This window comes from Mesoplodon bidens (assembly GCF_964165515.1).
Source record: "Mesoplodon bidens genome assembly, chromosome: 16".
Classification (NCBI taxonomy): Eukaryota; Metazoa; Chordata; class Mammalia; order Artiodactyla; family Ziphiidae; genus Mesoplodon; species Mesoplodon bidens.
This window is the reverse complement of record NC_138173.1, coordinates 50290930-50308689: the sequence shown is the minus strand read 5'-3', so window position 1 is coordinate 50308689 and position 17760 is coordinate 50290930. Positions and strand designations below refer to the sequence as shown.

The window sequence follows — 17760 nt, the reverse complement described above, 5'->3', positions numbered from 1 at the left end:
CCCGGCGGGTCTCGGCAAACTTTTCCCCAGCCCACGTGCTAGCGAGGCGTCTCGCTTTCCGAGCCCTGGATGGAGCTCCGCGCCTAGGCACGCCGCACAGACTGAGACGTAAGTGCTCACGGTAGGCGACCCGCGCCTGGCCACCGCGACCACGGCGCTTGGGTACCCCACTGTGGGACCAAAGGACCGAAGAGCGCGCCTTTAACCCTGCACCCTCGGGAACTGTGGAGCTCTTTTCTTTTCCGGAGCGCCCGCGCAAAGTCCTTTTCCCCGGGTCGGAGCCTATAGGTCTGCAGAGGTTGCTAATTCACTGATTGTAATCACCTTCCTCTCCAAGTTGCAGGCAGCTGTGCGCTTGGGTTTAAGCTGCTCCGCAGCTCCTGCCAGGCAGTGAGTTCGCTTCCCCGCCTCCCTCCCCTACTTAAATTGGGACGCGTGAAGAGGCAGCTGCCTCCCTGGGCCTCTCTCCACCCGGCTTCTCCTCCTCGTCTCTCAGGTTCAAGGCGGAAAGATGCTGGTTGCGCCGAACTGACCGGTGCAGGCCCCTGGGCTAGTGGCGACTCCCCCTCGGCGTCTTCCTCAACAGCGCGGACGGCGCCGGCTCCTCGGATGAGCCCTCCAGTTCCCCGACTTTGAGAGGCGTCTCTCCCCCGCCCAACCGCCCAGATGCAGTTTCGTCTCTTCTCCTTTGCCCTCATCATCCTGAACTGTATGGATTACAGCCACTGCCAAGGCAATCGATGGAGACGCAGTAAGAGAGGTGGGTTCTACCCTGCCGGAGGCGCGTGGGGTCGGGGTCGGGGGCGCGGGTGGCGGCGCTCGCTCAGGGGCTCAGGTGGGCAGGACCGTGCCCTCCACCCCCCGCCATTGAGCGCCACCGCTCCCCGCTTTCCGGTCTCCGGAGCTCTGCCGAACGCTCTGTCTTCTCCGTGCTCAGTAGGCGCGGCGAGCCGGAGCGAGACGCGCGGCGAGCCGGGCGTCCTGCGGGAGTTCAGGGCTGAGCGGTGCGGTCCGTACCCACGTTGACTGCCGAGCTTCTACTTCTGAACTCTTCTCTCTTTCGGTCTCCCTCTCTTTTTTTAAGCCTGACATCTTTTTTTTCTTGTTCTTTTTGTCTTTTTCTCTTTTTAGTCCTCTCAACCATCTTCCCTGAAGCTCATCTTTCTCTACATTCACCACCCACGTGCGCCCCAAGTCCTGACCCCAGATAGCTTTGGACACGGCCTACTCCTCTGCGTGCGTGTGTGTGTTGGGGTGTGTGTGTGTGTGTGTCTGCGCGCGCGTGTGGGATAGAGAGCTGGGGAGGGGTACGAAGTCGATGTGGAGGACCTGCATTTCTAGGAAAAGAGCAACATTGATTTCTTTTTCTGGACGCTAAGACTAGGTGGGACGACGTACTGAACTTAGCGCATTGAGCGGCAACTCGTGCGCAGGTTTTTTGGGGGAACGCTTGCTTGCAGGGTGATGTTTTGGAGACAGGCCCGACTTTGCCCTCTCTCTTCACTCCCCTCAAAAGCAGCTACTTCTGAGAGAGGTGCCGGCGCTCAGTGAAACTCACTTGCGGCTTTTTGACCTCCTCCTTTCTCTCCATCACCTGTGTGCACTGCGCGGGGCGGGGGGCGAGTGGAAGCCTTTAGAAAGGTTTCAGAAAGCTAGATTTCCTGATGATTTAGTGCGCCCGTGTTTCTGTCCCCGAGTCCTGCTGCAGCTGCAGCTAATCCAACTGCGTTTTAGGGGGAAGGGCTGCTAAACACTGTTAAGTCCGCTGAAGGATTTAAACGCAAACCGCAACACCCCCGCTCCCAGCACGCACAGCCCCACCTTGCAATACCGCCTCACGGAAGGTGCACAGCAGCCCCTTAGAGTTTATCCGTCTTGGTCGTGCAGTTTGGACTTTTGCGCAGTTAGAATTTGTCTTGAGGTTAACAGATTTTGATTTTTCTGGGATATGAACGTCTCGCTCGACTTGTGATGCGGTTTATTTACAACTCGTTTCATGGAATCTCCAGTCCTGCATCCAGATTTTGGAGAGAGCTTTCTGCGCCCTAATTTTTCAAAGCTTTTTGGGACGTCGTTAAGCTGTTCTCACCTACCCGCAGGGCTGAAGGTTGGCCGGCCAGAGGGCAGAGCTCAGGATACCTTGGTGGTGTGCGATTTCTGCCGCCTCTGCTCTCCAATTGACACCATGGAGCTGTGGTTTATGAGAAGGATACCCCTTTCTCTCGCCCTCATTTCTCTTACTCTCCCTGTCTTTCATTTCTGACATTTGGAAAATGCTCATTTTCAGAAGTTTTTCTGAATAAATGTACTAGGGAGGAATTTCTTCGCAGAGGCCATGAAAGTTTGATACGATATCAGTCTTGCCAAAGTCCCTTTCCATCTGCTTCACCTCCCCTCTGCCTCCTTTCTCCACTCCGGTATTTTCTTTCCAGGTATCACTCGGTACAGCTGGAAATTTTTGATTACACTGTGGTCTAAGTGGTCAAAGTGTTTGGAGAGGCTTCCCTACACCCCATACCCCCTGCCCCCAAGTAGACACTGCAGCCTATTTGGTTGAAAAGACTAAAGTGCTTTAAAATGTTCAAAATACAAAATATCTAAAATCCTTTGCCAAATTCTTGTTTATTAGATGACTTGCTAATTCAGCGATGTCTTTCTGATCCACATTGCCTGCCCCATTGTGGTTGAATTGGGGAGAATCAAGCATGTTGCTTTAGTAGAACTTAATGCAGAGATGCTCTTTGGTGGAACATGACATTACAGCACTCCTGCGGCCAGAGGCGATACTGCATGCTTTCCTTTGCAGTGCCATCTCCAAAGTTCCGCCTATACCTCCTTAGGTATCTGACGCAAAACCTATTTGTTTCAAAGCTGCTTTAGCAAAATCTCACGGCAGTGACCACCACATCCCCAAGTGCTGACGTTTAGAAACCCAGTTCTAAAGTGTGCAGTAGTAACTTTTGCCAGACAAACCTTTCAATTTAATAAAATTCAAATGCTTTCAAGTACATGTAAACTGGTAAGGTTGTAAAGAAAAAATTCTATCAAAATGTGTGTGTTTTCCTTAACAGATGTCCCTTCCCAAATCTCAAGCTTCTGGCTAAAATAACTGCAACCCTTAAAAGTGACCACACTATCTGTACCAACAAAGGGCGTACTGTGTTTTTAATTAAAAGTGGAACTACTTAAAGTGCTGGCTAGACAGTGTAGGGTGATAGTAGCTTTTCTGCTTTGCAAGGAAGCTTAAGGATTGCATTGTGAGAGTATTGAAATGAATAGAGATCTAACTCAGGTTGTGTGAATTGTCCCTCTTCACAGGCTTAAGCTGGTTTTAATTGATCTCATGTCCACTGATTGATCCTACACCAATTGTTGCGCATACCAAACAATTGGCTTTCCCAAAGGAGATTGATTTAAATTAGTTCCTTGGTGAATGCTTGACTACTAGCCAAATCATGTCAGCAGTGACAGTTGACATGCTAGAGCCTATTGTGGTACCAACATTTCCCCTTTCCCTTTGTTTTGGATAGTGGCAGTTAAGTATTACTTTCTAGGAAGAAAAGTGATTAGTACATTAAAAAAAGGTGTTGTGGCTTAGAAGATCAGTTATTTTCTTGGCTTTGTGCTGTGATGTCGGCAGCAGTGATACCAGCATTGGTTAGGCTAATGCCCGGGATCTGATTCTTTTTCTTTTTTTCATATTCCATCTGCAAATAATCAAACCTTCACTCTGGAGCATTCTCAGAACTCCTTTGGCATTATGTTTAGTCTGCTCTATGATCTCAGATGCTCTATAATATCATTTTCTTAATGAAATAAAATTCTTGGCAGAGATCAGATAATTTAGTCAGTTAAAATCAATTGCATCCAGTCTGGAACAGAGAGCAAATATATCATTTAACTTTATGCTTTATTTCAAAATATGGCCAGAGGATTAGAGACTAGAATGTCAGATAAAACTGTGTATGGGAGAGACTATCATAAACAACACTAGCCATCTACTAGTCTTTTTGTCTGCTTATTTAGAAAACAAAATCATACAATAAAAGTGCATTTGATAATCACTACTGGGGCCTGGCAGCAATACATTTGAAAATAAGGCACAAACACAACAGTGAGAATGAATATCTTGTAGAGGGGAGACACATGCCAACGTTTTGAAAAGCTGATTGACAACTCATGTTGTGTCTATGTGGTAACAATCAGAACTCATTGGCCCCTCACCCTCCAGTCCCCTTCAAAAACAGTCATTATTAGCTACTGTTAACCCCTGTGGCCTGTATCTGTCTTGGGACCTCTTATGATTTATTTGTATGGTAAACTGGGTTATTCGATTTGTCTTATTTTTTGGAATGGTTGTAAGCCACATTTCAGGCCGAATTACTGAAAGGTAGATAGACAAATCATAACTTTATTATGGTCTTCTGGGATTTCTCGAGCTTAGTATGTAGTGATTTCATTTTATATCTCCTTCATTCTATTGATATGCCCAGTCACAGATTTACCAGGGATTTATGAAAACTTCTTGATGAAATTCTTTAAAAGCAGCAAGGCTCCCAGACATGTAATTGTGTTTCTGGTGGTCTGATGGTAGGGGGCGTGGTATGACAAGTGTTTCCTGCCATAGCCTTTTCCCTCCCGAAGCCTCAGCTTCTCTCTCCATAACCGCTCATTTTCCTATGATTAGATTTGGCTTCTTCCATGAAACTGAAGTGTTTATCACAAATAGTGTGGTATGTTACTGGCAACTTCGGTTGTTTAAACAAAACAAAACAAAACACTACATTTCCTCTTAAACATTATAGGGCTGAATTAATTAGTGTTTTAAAAAATCAAATGAGTAGATGTGGAGATATTTACAAGTTTTACAAGTACTTTTAATGATAGCTTATTTCTCACAGTATTCTTTCAAAATACAAAATGGCACATGGAACGTATTAACCTACGCTTAAAAGCTTCGGAGTATATTTGTAGGCCTGCTTTTTTAAGTTTAGAGTGTTTCAGAAAAGCTCATGTGATGTTTTAACTTTGCAGCATAAATATGTTCTTTCTTTTCTTTTGTTCTTTTGTTAATGGGCTTTTCTTCCAGCATAATTCTGAGTTTTCCTGGCCAGTACCTTACCAGTGCACAGAGGTTAGAAAGTTGCCATTTCCCCAGCCAACGTCTTATTCCTCTCTTGAAATTTGGAAGTGATTCAGAATAGGTGACATTTCCTCAGGTCTACACTTATTCTGGCTTTCGTTATCTGTTTATAAATCTAGCATGGGTCGAATCCAATGTTTACAGAAATCACAAGTTGGAGACGACACTTCTAATTTTTTTTTTTAAATAGAATTTATTTATTTATTTATTTATTTATTGGCTGCGTTGGGTCTTCCGTTGCTGTGCGCCGGCTTTTTCTAGTTGCTGCGAGCGGGGGCTACTCTTGGTTGTGGTGCGCGGCTTCTCATTGCTGTGGTTTCTTTTGTTGCGGAGCACGGGCTCTAGGCACACGGGTTTCAGTAGTTGTGGCACATGGGCTTAGTTGCTCCGTGGCATGTGGGATCTTCCCGGACAGGGATCGAACCCGTGTTCCCTGCATTGGCAGGAGGATTCTTAACCACTGCGCCATCAGGGAAGCCCTGACGCTTCTAATTTCTTAATGCAAAACTACGTCTTGATTTATTCAGAGACTAACTGGGCAGTTTATAGATTATCCAGGCTTTTTACTTCTTTTCCTCCAACTGACTGCCTTTTGAACCAATTTTTTTTTTTTCTGGAAATAAGCACTCTTACCCCTCCCAAGTTCAGGAAATAGATGACAGACAAATCATTTGACAGAGTACTTGAGAACCACCCTGCTGAAAGGAGGTGGTAAGCTCTGGGATAAAAATAAAGTTTAAATTTTTCTTTTTTCAAAATGTCGCGATGGTCACTATTTTTTCCCCCATTATCTGCCACAATCAAGGATTGACCATTAGATACAGTGTTGCATGTCATATTTATACATTTTCACAATTTTAGCTGGAATAAATATGGAAGGTACTAATTAATACAGTACATAAGTAGTATATAATTATATATGGTAGGGAAGGCATATCTACTTACATGCATATACGTACGTGTATATGTAGGTATGTGGGGTGGGGCATGGTGTAACTATGGAGGATTGGGCTTTTGTAACTAAAAAGGATTTTTACTTGTCTTTCCCATTTTTCATCTTTTTCTCAGGACAACAGAGCAGGACAGGGGTAGGTGAGGGGGTTGAGGACTAGGAGAGGGAATGGGTAAGGATACAGTGTTTTTATTCTTTCCAAGACCCACCCCCCATGTATCCTTCTCTCCTCTAGGACCTTTCTGTATCCAGTCACCCTGTTTTCACGCATGCCGCTATCCCCCCATCCTAAAATTCCTCATTTCCTTCTTTCTCACCTTACTTTCCAACCTTTTTCTTGACTTCAACTTTTCTCTTGTCTTGCCTAAGAATCCGCTTTCATTCACTCACTTGTCAGTCTGTCACAATCTGGCTTCTACCTCCACTGTTTCATCGAAAGGGTTTTCTTAATGGTCATCCATACTCACTACTCACCTCAGTGCCAACCCTGCCAACGTGACAGCCCTCTCGTCACTGAGATTATCACTCCTTTCCAAAGAAAATCTCTTCCTTTGGTTAGTGACCCTGCACTCTAGTTTCACCTCCCATATTCTGCACATTTTTCTTCTTTGGTCCCCTCATTCAGAGTAGGTGTAGGCTCCTATTTCTTTACCTTTATTCTTTCCCTTGGGGAATTTTATCCATCCCTTTATCCTCAACTGCCCTTTCCATGTAAAGTCCTTCAGTTCTATCCCCCCTTTTTTTGAACTCCAGGTTATGTTACTCTCTGATTTCCCAACTACTGCCATATGGATAAACATTTCATGCACCCTCATATATGGATAGGTATTCCATTCCATGCGCATTCAGTCTTGACAACTCAATTCCTCTTCTATGCATGGAATTACTCTTCCTCTCCCAAGTGTGTTCCTGTTCCTGTGTTTCTTTTTTTCTGTTCAGGGGTTTCTGCGCGTCAAGGCTGGAAGCCTAGCTGTAGTCTTTGACTTTCCTATTGTCTCTTTTGTTGGTTTGTTCAGTCTTAGTGGATATCAGAAATCTTGTTTACGTCTACCCCATACTCTCCATTCCCAGAGGTATTTCCTAGCTAAGGTCCTCACTGACTCATTTCCCATCATCCACTTCTTCCTCACTCCATCCTTTACAATGCTACAAAAAATTGAATTTTTCTCAATGTGATCCACAGATCTGATCATGTTACTTCTTTGCTAATAAACCTCAAACCTCCCAGGTCTCCATATTGACTGCAGAATAAATATCAGCTTCTTTCACTTTACATTCGAGGGTACTCTACCATCTGACCACAGCCTGTTTCCAACCTTCCACCACCACGAAAGCACTGTATGCTTAAGCTACACCATATGAGTTCATTTCCAAGCATACCATTATGTTTTCATGTTTTTGTGTTGTCGAGCATGTGGTGGTGCCCAGCTAAATAAAAGGTCACCATTTCTGTGAAGCCTTCCTGGAATTTTCCCTAAAAGCTTTCTTAGCTTTTCATGCTACTCCTAAAGGACTCTCACTTCCCCCTTTATTTTGGCTACTTTGCCACATGTGTCATCTTTACTATATTTTAAGCTCCTCTAGGGAAGAACTTTGGCATATTCATCTCAATACTCCCCAAACCAGGCTACCTAGAGCACTTCCTCCACAATCTGTGGCTGAACAAAAAGTCAGTGATGATGAGATTTTGTTGTTTGCCCTTAAAATAATGCTAATGACTTAATGAGAAATGTTTTTTTTTCAATTCGAAGTTCTTTGAGCATAGTTGAAGTTTGAATGAATAATTAGGATACTAGGTATAATTTGATTATTTGCTATTCTTTTTTAGAGTTTAAAGATGAGCAACACTGATGTATAAAAGCATCCAGCCTAGCCTTATTCTGAAGTCTCTGATAATCTTCAGAATTTCAGAGTACACTAGTGCTTGTGTGTGTATTCATATACCTGTTTATTATTTGAATGATAGAGTATCCCAAATGGTGGGTGAGTTTGGACAGGGGAGAGGGGAAACTCTGTGGGAGTCACCCATATCTAAAAAATACTTCTAAACAAAGGGTGAATAAAGGATTTTCATCACCAAACACTTTGTCTGTATGAATAATTATTTAGAGAAAAAAGAAAGTAGCACTTATCTTCTTAAAAGGCAGTCATATTAATAACATAAATAAATTAGTGCAGGCAAACATTCAATCTTATATTTATGACTTTAGAATAATAAATATAGCAGTGTAGACATACCTGTGAGAGACACAAGTGTGTGTGTGTATGTGTATGTGTGTATTTTAGAACAAGTTCTTCTGTATGTGTGAGTAGACTACATAGTTTTTTGTACAGTGCCTTCCAGGAGAGCACTGACATTTTGCTACCCTTTGAAGGAGGTGAGACTGGTTTAACTAATAAAGAAGGTGAGCTGCTTACTGAAATGTATAATTTAAAAAACTAATTTTTAAGTGGAGGAAAGCTAGAACTAGAATCCAACCCTCCCGAATTCATTGGCTTTTCCTGGGCACAGTACACTTTGAACATCAGTGTTCGTTTTAAAAGAAGAAATCACCTTTGAGCCCATTCAAAAGTTCTTTGGACCCAGAGGTTTACTGAGCCTCAGAACTTCCTACAACTCATAATTACACCACCAAAGTAACTGGTATTAAGGAACCGAAGGCTAAGTGGGTGGAGTAACTGAGGTGTAGGACCATAAGTGTGATCTGGTAAAAACTTGCATACTTGTGTTGCTAAATTTTTTATCACTGTTCTTGCATATGAATTATAGGAACTTCTTTTATTTCTGGTACTCCCATAGCCAGAACAAATATCTGTGTGTCTGTGGGTGTGTGCTTGTGCATTTGTGTATCAATATGTTTGTTTGTAGATGTGTATATATGAATTTTGTACATACACTTATGTATCATAACACCATCATATGATCAGCATAGCCAATCAATGTTAGAGAAAAGCTAGTAAATATTATTTTTACTCTTAAAATGTAGAGAAACTAATGGTAGGTAGCTCTCCACCTTATCTTGTCATTTGGGGAAAACCTTTACAATTTACTTAAAACCATTTGATTTTCATCACCTGCTGAAGGATATTAAGAGCACTTATAAAACAGCTGGTTCTGCACATTTCTTTTGAGCAAGGCTTCTTAACTTGGGGTCCAGAGATGGGGCCAGGGTTTTTGTGAGTCTCCTGAAATTAGATGCAAAATGTTTTCTGTTTCTTTTTAGCGTGTAAAGAGAGGATCTAGAGCTTTCACTGAAGTCTTAAAGTGGCCATGGTTCGTCTTTCCTTCAACAGGTTAAGAAGCATTGGTTAAAGAAATAGCAGGTAGACCTTGTTAAAGAGCATGATGCCAATTGGCTGCTTCAAATTGACAGAAACTTTTAGGAAACAAGTGTCTATTTTCCGTGTGGGTTTCCAGCCATTTGCCATGTGTATAATTCACAATATGAGGACACACTGGAAACACTATCTCAAGACTTATTTCAGTAAATAATTACTTGGCTAATAATACCTTTCTCAAAGGCAATAGTTGTTAAATTCTATTTCCCTAAAAAGCTTATAAAAGTATAAAATAAACACAGAATAAGGGGTTCTGTTAAAACTTTTCATATAGTCTAATTTTTATCTCATTAATGAAACAGTAATATAAAGTTCTAGAAATCAGTGTTGCAATTTTCCGCTGATGATGTGCAGTGCTGGCATTAATAGGATTTGTATGTATCACACTGCCAGTTCACAGACCTGTCAGAACCAGGCTTAGCACTCTTCAATTCTGGCCACGTAGGCTTCTAAAAGATCCTTGCTGCTGGGCCAGCACACTTAGAATTTTTCTACCATGATGGTCTTCCTCTGTCACCTATCACTGGATTCAGCAATCCAACCAGCCACTTAGCAGTTAAAACACACAGAGCGATAGAGGGCGCACTTTGCATTCTTTTCCTTTGTTCTCTGAAATTTTGTAGGTTTTGTGCTTGCCTTGCTCTGACCTGCCCTGTAGGTTCAGGTGGGAAACCTGTTCTACTCTTTCCAGTAAGATTGAGGCTGTGAACAACTTGACCTCCTCATGGAGAGAGAGGGAAAAGGAACAAGTAAAGAGAGCTTTCAGTTTTACTGAGAATTTCTGGTTTTCATCCCTAGTCTCCTTTTGACAAGACCTTCTCGCCAAAAGGCAGACTTAACCAAACTTACAGTTTTAATATCTGTGAGGCAGATATTAAAGCTAGAGATTGTGTTAACCGGGAGGTGGATTCCAGCTTCTATAGCCACTTTGGAAAACATTAGTTTTTCTTTTTTTTAATTTAATTTAATTTTTTTCTTTTTTTTTTTAAAGAATGTTTTCCATAAAGTGCATGCCTAAAAATTTAAGCAATTGGTAAAATTTGGAGTTGACCAAATGACTCCAAGTTAATACTTTCCAATTGTTTGCCAAATTCTTTAATCTTTATGTAGAGACCCATTTCATTCAATGGATCTCTCACATTGCAACACTTTGAGAATGATAAAAATTGTCTGATCTTATCTTGAAAATCTCGTTTAATTTTTTTTAGGTTCTCTTTTCCCTTCATGTAATAATGTCTGACATAGGATTTAAAAATTCTCTGGCCCTTCATTGTTGATCACCTTACATACTGTGTTCTAGTGTCTCTTTCTTGGCTTTTGGGAATTCCCTGGTGGTCCCGTGGTTAGGACTTGGCGCTTTCACTGTGTGGGCCCAGGTTCAATCCCTGGTCGGGGTGGGGAAACTAAGATCCCGTGAGCTGAGCAGCGCTTCCAAAAAAAACAAACAAACAAAAGGCTGGCTTTTAATGTTGAAGAGGTTTGTGCTATATCTTCATATCTTCATTAACCTCCCTATGTATCTATGTATTGATAGTAGACCAGGTTTCAAGTTGAGTCATAGTTGGGTTAATATTCCCATGATCAAGTGACGTGTCCTGTGCTCATCACACCCTTCCCCTCTGCCACCCCCCCCCATAGCCCTTTAGAGTGACTGTGGTATTCATTATTCTCAGGTGTTCCACTGCTATAACTGGTCTTTGAGGACTCTGCACTGAATGATCCCAGTGGCATGGGAAGAATTGTACCTAGGGCTCCCAGGTTACCATCCTTAAATATAAATTAAAGCAGTCCTAGTCTTTGACTTGTCCTCTGAGTAGTTCTTGTAGGTGGAAGAATATTTTGTTAAAATTCTAATTTTTGACACTTTCTTCTTGATGATGTTTTAGAGGATCATTTCTTTGGAAGTGTGTGTATGTACTTGTGTTTAAGGGTCAGGTTTATAGTATATTTTCAGGGACTCCTGGGTATTAGTTCTGAGCTCTAAGTCAATATGAAGACATGGCAGAGAATAGATGTAGGTGGAGTGAATAGAAAGAGCAAACATTAAACTTTTTTGTTGACACAAGGATCTGGGTATCTGTCTAATGCTTAGAGAGAAATCAGGGCTGTCCTATCCAAAGCGTTCCTTCTACTGGTGAAATATACCTTGTGGTTACTACCCTTCCAACAACTTAGTATTATAGAGAAACTTTGTTAGGCATAGGAGATTAATTTGAAAAACCAAATGTTGTTTGGTAGTGGACAGCAGTGGTTCCCAGAAGTGTGATTAGTGGGTTGAGGTTAGTTTGCTGTGGAGCTCGGACAGCCGTTCACACCACTCCTGGTGATCAATAAGTCATGTACTGGCTGATGTGATTCTTGACTGAATCTGTCAATTATGAAAGATTTCTTTGACCCTCTCCCTTTGAATAATACTATCCTGAAAATTGATCCAGAGCTTGACAATTGTCTCTTGAAAATTGATTGTCCAAAGTTATGAATTTTGTGCACTTTAATTGTTCTCTCATGTAGAAGTAAAAATAATTAGTTCTTTGCAGCTGCTGTGGGTGATCTCAACATGATTTTGACTTGAAAGCAACTCAAAATGAATAATAACTGTTCTAAAGGCTTTGGCAAGCTTCAAGTAGTCATCTTTTTTGTTGAATTCTGGGAGACAGTTTTGAAGAAATAGGAGAGTCTGGACCTAGAGAGAGGAAGAAAGAGCAGGATCACTCCTTTCCAAGACTTGAGGCCTATCACATGGAAAAAGGGTGTAATTCGTTCTTCCCTTGGGATTAAGGCAAAATGAAGGAGGCTCATAAGGAGGAAGATTATGGCTTATATTTAAGAAACTATCCACTCATGTAAAAGACCCTTTCTTGATGCCCTGAGTCATTGGAAATTGCCCTTTTCCAGCAGCATAGGGTATCTCTTAAGAGTGTTGTAAAGCCAGTGGCTGTATTGAGTGTAGAGAAACCTTGAAGGGCCACTCACACCAAAAGAGCCATGATGAGCACATCTGCAATGTATCTGGCATCTAATATTTAAATAGAAATTCTTGTTGACAATTATTCAACTCAAATTATAAGACCCAAATAATGTCCTTCCTCAATATCGAACACTAAACAAAATCACTTCTTTAGATTCTGCATCACATGCCTCTGTCATCATTCTAAACTTCAGTAATAAACAGTATTATACATATTGAAGTCTAATCTGAATTCCTAAAAAAGGAAAGATGTATTTCTCAAGTCTTACATGACCATGATGTCAATTTCAAGAATGTTTCATTATAAGAAGGTCAGATTTCAATGCAACTATAACCAGCATGGGTTATGCCATACAAATACTTTGCTTTCTTTAATGGGGTTACTAGACTGGAAGATAAAGAAGCATTGGACAAAAATTCATTAATGATAATACTTTGCACCTATGAAAGCATAATAGGGTTAAAAATTCTTTTGGAACAGGTAGAGAAATGAACATATATCATCTTCTGTTACTTACTTGAATTACATTTGACAGAGTGGTGAGTAATGGATTGATGTGCACTTTGCAGGAAGCCTCTGGCATAGTAAAGGACCCTCTCCTCAGCCTAGTTTGGAACAATATTTTCTTAATGATTAGGTTGAAAACAGATGGGCATGCCATCCACATTTTTGCATAATATGAAGTAGAAGAGGACATTTAAAAGGTCGGTTGACGTTACAAAATGATCCCAATGGCTGGGAATGGCAGGATGAATTTGTGAATGAAATCTTTTTTTAAAACATCTTTATTGGAGTATAATGGCTTTACAATGGTGTGTTAGTTTCTGCTGTATAACAAAGTGACTCAGCTATACATATACATATATCCCCATATCCTCCCCTCTTGCGTCTCCCTTCCACCCTCCCAATCCCATCCCTCTAGGTGGTCACAAAGCACCGAGCTGATCTCCCTGTGTTATGCAGCTGCTTCCCACTAGCTGGAAAAAAATGCAGAATTTAGATCTTAAGATCAAGGAACCAACTATGGACGAATAGGATGTTGGAGACAAGGCGTTACCACTGATTTTTGAGGTGACAATGTGATATAGTTGCAAAAAGAAGTTGGCTACATTAAGAGAAATATTTACCTAGATTAAAGAATGAGGCAGATGAAGGTCCTCAGCCCACACCAGTGGTTTGTTCTAGATATCATTACTTTCAGAAGTGCATTTGCAGCACACATAATACTGTATTGATTTCCTAGGACTGTTGTAACAAAGTACCACAAACTGGATAGCTTAAAAGAATAGAAATTAATTTTCTCACAGTTCTGGAGGCTAGAAGTCCAAAATTAAGGTGTCAGCAGGTTTATACTCCCTCTGAGACTATAGGGGAGGATCCTTTCTTGCCGCTTCCAGCTTCTGGGGACCCCAGATGTTCCTTACTTTGTGGCAGCCTAACTCCAATCTCTGTCTTCACCTTCACACGGCTGTCATCCCTCTGTGATGGTCTTTCATCTCTTCTTATAAGAATACTGCTTATATTGGATTAAAGCCCACACCAGTGACCCCATGTTAACTTAATTTCAGCTACAGACACTATTTCAAAATAAACTCACATTCACAGGTACTGAGAATTAGACTTCAGTGTATATTTTGGGGGGCACAATTCAACCCGTAAGTCCTAACCTGTGGCAGACCTGTAGGTTCTTTAAATCCTCATTTTCACAACTCTGTGTAATAAGTATTATTATTATTAATGATACCATAAAAATAATCGTATTAAAAGAAAAAGTAATGGCAATAGAAGTATAATAACTAGTAGAGCACTGTACATAGCCGCTCAGATTGTGTACTGCACATAAAGCATGATATTAATGACACCCCCTGGACTTGTGCACACAGTGGCCCTGTGGGGGGATGTTTTAGACATGGTTTATAAGCATATAGGTTTTGGAATCGGACTCTCAAATTCCTTCCTGCCCCTGAAGTTCCACAAAATTGCACGAATCCAAAGAATCACCTGAGTGTGTTGATTACATTTTTAAATAAGTCCATGAATCAAATTGACTTCTTCAGCTAAAGCTGAAAATTCTGTTTAACTGGCTTCCTTCTGAAGTTTACAGAACTCCAAGAGCTGTTAGCATCCTTTATGAAGTAATGTTTGTGAAGTAATTACTCAAATATCAACATGGTCTACTGTACAGTTGCTTCTGGTGTTAGAGGTATCTTAAATTAGTTCCCTCTGGTACTGAGTAGTATCTAATATTTGCACTGCCAGGGAGCTGGATCTGTTCATACTTGTGTGCTATAAATAAAGGGCTGGTAAGGGCATACTTTTAAATGTTCTCACATTTTAAATGTGATAAATTTCAAACATACACAAAAGCAGAGAGGGTAGCATAATGACTGCCTATCACCCAGATTGAACAAATATTGAGATTTCATCACACTAGTTTCATCTATTCTTTATATTCTTCTTAAGTTTTTATTGTTATGTGTTATAAAGCAAATCTCAGATGTTACATCATTTTCCCTTATCTATTTCTGAATGCATTTCTTACAAATACAGACATTTTCTTACCAAACCAGATGCCATTAACATACCTAACAAAATTGCTTACTTCTTGGTAACACCTCATAATCAGTATGTCATTAAACTTCATCAGTTGCCTCAACAATATCTTTATACAGCTGATACGAATGAATCAGCATTGATGTAACACCCACTCATTGTACTTGGTTGGTATGTCCCTCAAGTTCCTTTGATTCTAGAGCAGTACTTCCTTCCCACCCAGTTTTCCATGCCACTGACTTATTGAAAAGATCAGGTCAGTTTTCTACAGAATATCTGACATTCTGGATTTTTCCTTTTGCTCCCTTGTGGGGGTCATTTGACTTCCTCTATCCTCCATGTTTTCGTAAACTGGAAGCTCTCCTTGAAGGTTTGATTACATTCAGGTTCAACTCTTTTGGCTAGAACGCTTCACAGGTGTTGCTGTGCATTTCATGTTACAACACATCAGGAAGCACACAACATCCCATTTTCTTAGGGATGCTAAGGTTAGCCAGTGGGTTCATGTGGTAACAGCCTGCTTCCTCCATTTTGAGGTTCCCATTAACCTTTCATGTAATGGCTTCTTCCATTGATATCTTTGAATCATCAGTTTCTTTAGGGGTTATAAAATAATTTTTTCTATTTTTATTCCTTCCACAATTATTAGCTGAAATTCTTCAATAAAAAAAGAACTGTTCCTTTTCAACCATAGATATTTTGTTAACTATGAAACAGTTCTTAGAGAGCAGGCATTACACTTAATTCTTCCTCTTTAATTGCAGAGTAATTTTCAGAGTAATGAGTTGATGCATGTTTGGCTGGCCAGTGGGTCAACTTTGATTTGTGTCAAGCCATGGCCTGTCAGATGGAGGAGGTGAAGTCTTCCAGCAGTTTCTGCTTACTGAAACATTAGTGGTAGAATGACATTAAAAAACTCTTTTTTTGGCTTATGCTAACAGGAATGAAATGCAAACCTTCTGAAAACCTGAATTCTATTAGACATCTTCTGATAATGTTTTCTGTTAACAGCTTTCAGAGAAGCTACTGAGTGAACATACAGTAGCTTCAGCCTAGTGTAATCTGACACTCATTGGGTAGAAAAACAGTACTTTGTGCTACTTAAACACTCTGGAAGGCTTAGGGAGGGGAGGAAGGAAAATATTTGAGGAGATCAACTGGATGTTGTAGAATAAAAGTAGCGTCACCTGAGAAGGATTAAAGTTTCCTCAAAGCTTGACCTGAATGGCAGCCTGCCGCTTAGAATGTGTACCCCGCACCCGTCAATGGCTCGGTTTTAGCTGTGTGGTCTTTAACTTGAAGGCATATGAAGAAAGGGTCTAGAGGTTATGTCTTCAGTGCAAAAGTGGCAGTAAAAGTTGTAAAAAAAAAAAAAAAATTCCTCCTACTTATTCTGCAGGTAGTTCTTGCTAATTACAGAAATCTTTATCCATTTAAAACCCTAGCTCATTGCTACTAATTAAGTTACCATTGATATTTGTTTCACCTGTTGAAAGATATCTATAACATCTACATTTAATAATTTTATTATTTAATGAAGTTGAAAGTTTAATTCACACAAATGTCTGTTGGGAGAAGTAGATAAGAGCATGCTAGAAGTTTCGAATATAAACACATTTAGTGCATGGCTCATGAAAACAAACCTGTTGCTAGAGAAATACAACCCAGTAGGTGTGTGCTCTTCTTAGAAGTAAAGTGCCTTGGCAGTAGGTTTTTTGTTTGTTTGTTTTTGTTTTTGTTTTTTTTTGCGGTACGCGGGCCTCTTACTGTTGTGGCCTCTCCCGCTGCGGAGAACAGGCTCCGGACGCGCAGGCTCAGCGGCCATGGCTCACGGGCCTAGCCGCTCCGTGGCATGTGGGATCTTCCCAGACCGGGGCACGAACCCGTGTCCCCTGCATCGGCAGGTGGACTCTCAACCACTGCACCACCAGGGAACCCCTGGATTGTTTTTAAGAGAGCAGAAAGTATTGTGACCTAAAGAAATTGGTTATCTTGCAAGTCAGGGAAAGAGAACTGGCAAGGCACCTAGCTGCTTCTACTAATGATTCTTGAGAATGATTTTTCCCTCCTTCAACCTGTACATTTTTAAGTAAGAAAACAAATGAGCTATATCCACTAATTAGGGCCAGTAGTTCATGTCCCATTTTTTTCATCTAGTTTTGAAATATACTTTGGTAATAAACCCTCATCTTGCTGAGATATTTAGGTGTTTTGTCTTGGAAGTAAGTGGTAAAGACTTTGCACTGTGTTCATATAAGTCATTGGTTTAAAAACCACTAACTGCAGAATTTTTTATGGATATAATTCCAACATTTATTTATTGTTGAAAATTTGGAAAATAGAGAACAAAACAATGAAGAAAACAAAACTACCAATAATCTTCCCACTCAGCAGTAACCACTGTTAGCATTTTGGTTTTTATCCTTCTAGATATTTCCACCCCTTGTACATAAATATAAGATTTTAAAACTTAATACATCATAAAGCACATATTTGTACCTATTTTAATGATATGTCTGCTTCATAAGTCATTGTTTACCATGACATTTTAAAATCCATTTCCTTATCATTGGGCAGATAAACATCTCAATATTAAGTTTTCAGTATTATTATTATTATTTTTTATTTAATTTTTTTTTTTTGCGGTACGCGGGCCTCTCAGTGTTGTGGCCTCTCCCGTTGCAGAGCACAGGCTCTGGACGCACAGGCTCAGTGGCCATGACTCACGGGCCCAGCCGCTCCGTGGCACGTGGGATCTTCCCGGACCGGGGCATGAACCTGTGTCCCCTGCATCGGCAGGCGGA

General features: G+C 41.0%; 1 protein-coding gene across 3 annotated transcripts in view; it reads left to right on the top strand.

Moving 5' to 3' along the window:
- Positions 1-666: 666 nt before the first annotated feature.
- Positions 667-17760, top strand: part of RSPO2 (R-spondin 2) — a gene marked incomplete at both ends in the record, with an annotated part of 157551 nt that continues 140457 nt past the window's right edge. For 2 of the 3 annotated variants that reach the window (XM_081258540.1, XM_081258539.1), the window contains one exon: positions 667-760. In XM_081258540.1, coding sequence (XP_081114666.1) covers positions 667-760 — 94 coding nt within the window. Of the gene's footprint in view, positions 786-17760 lie in introns of all 3 variants that reach the window. The other variant, XM_081258538.1, reaches the window with a different exon arrangement.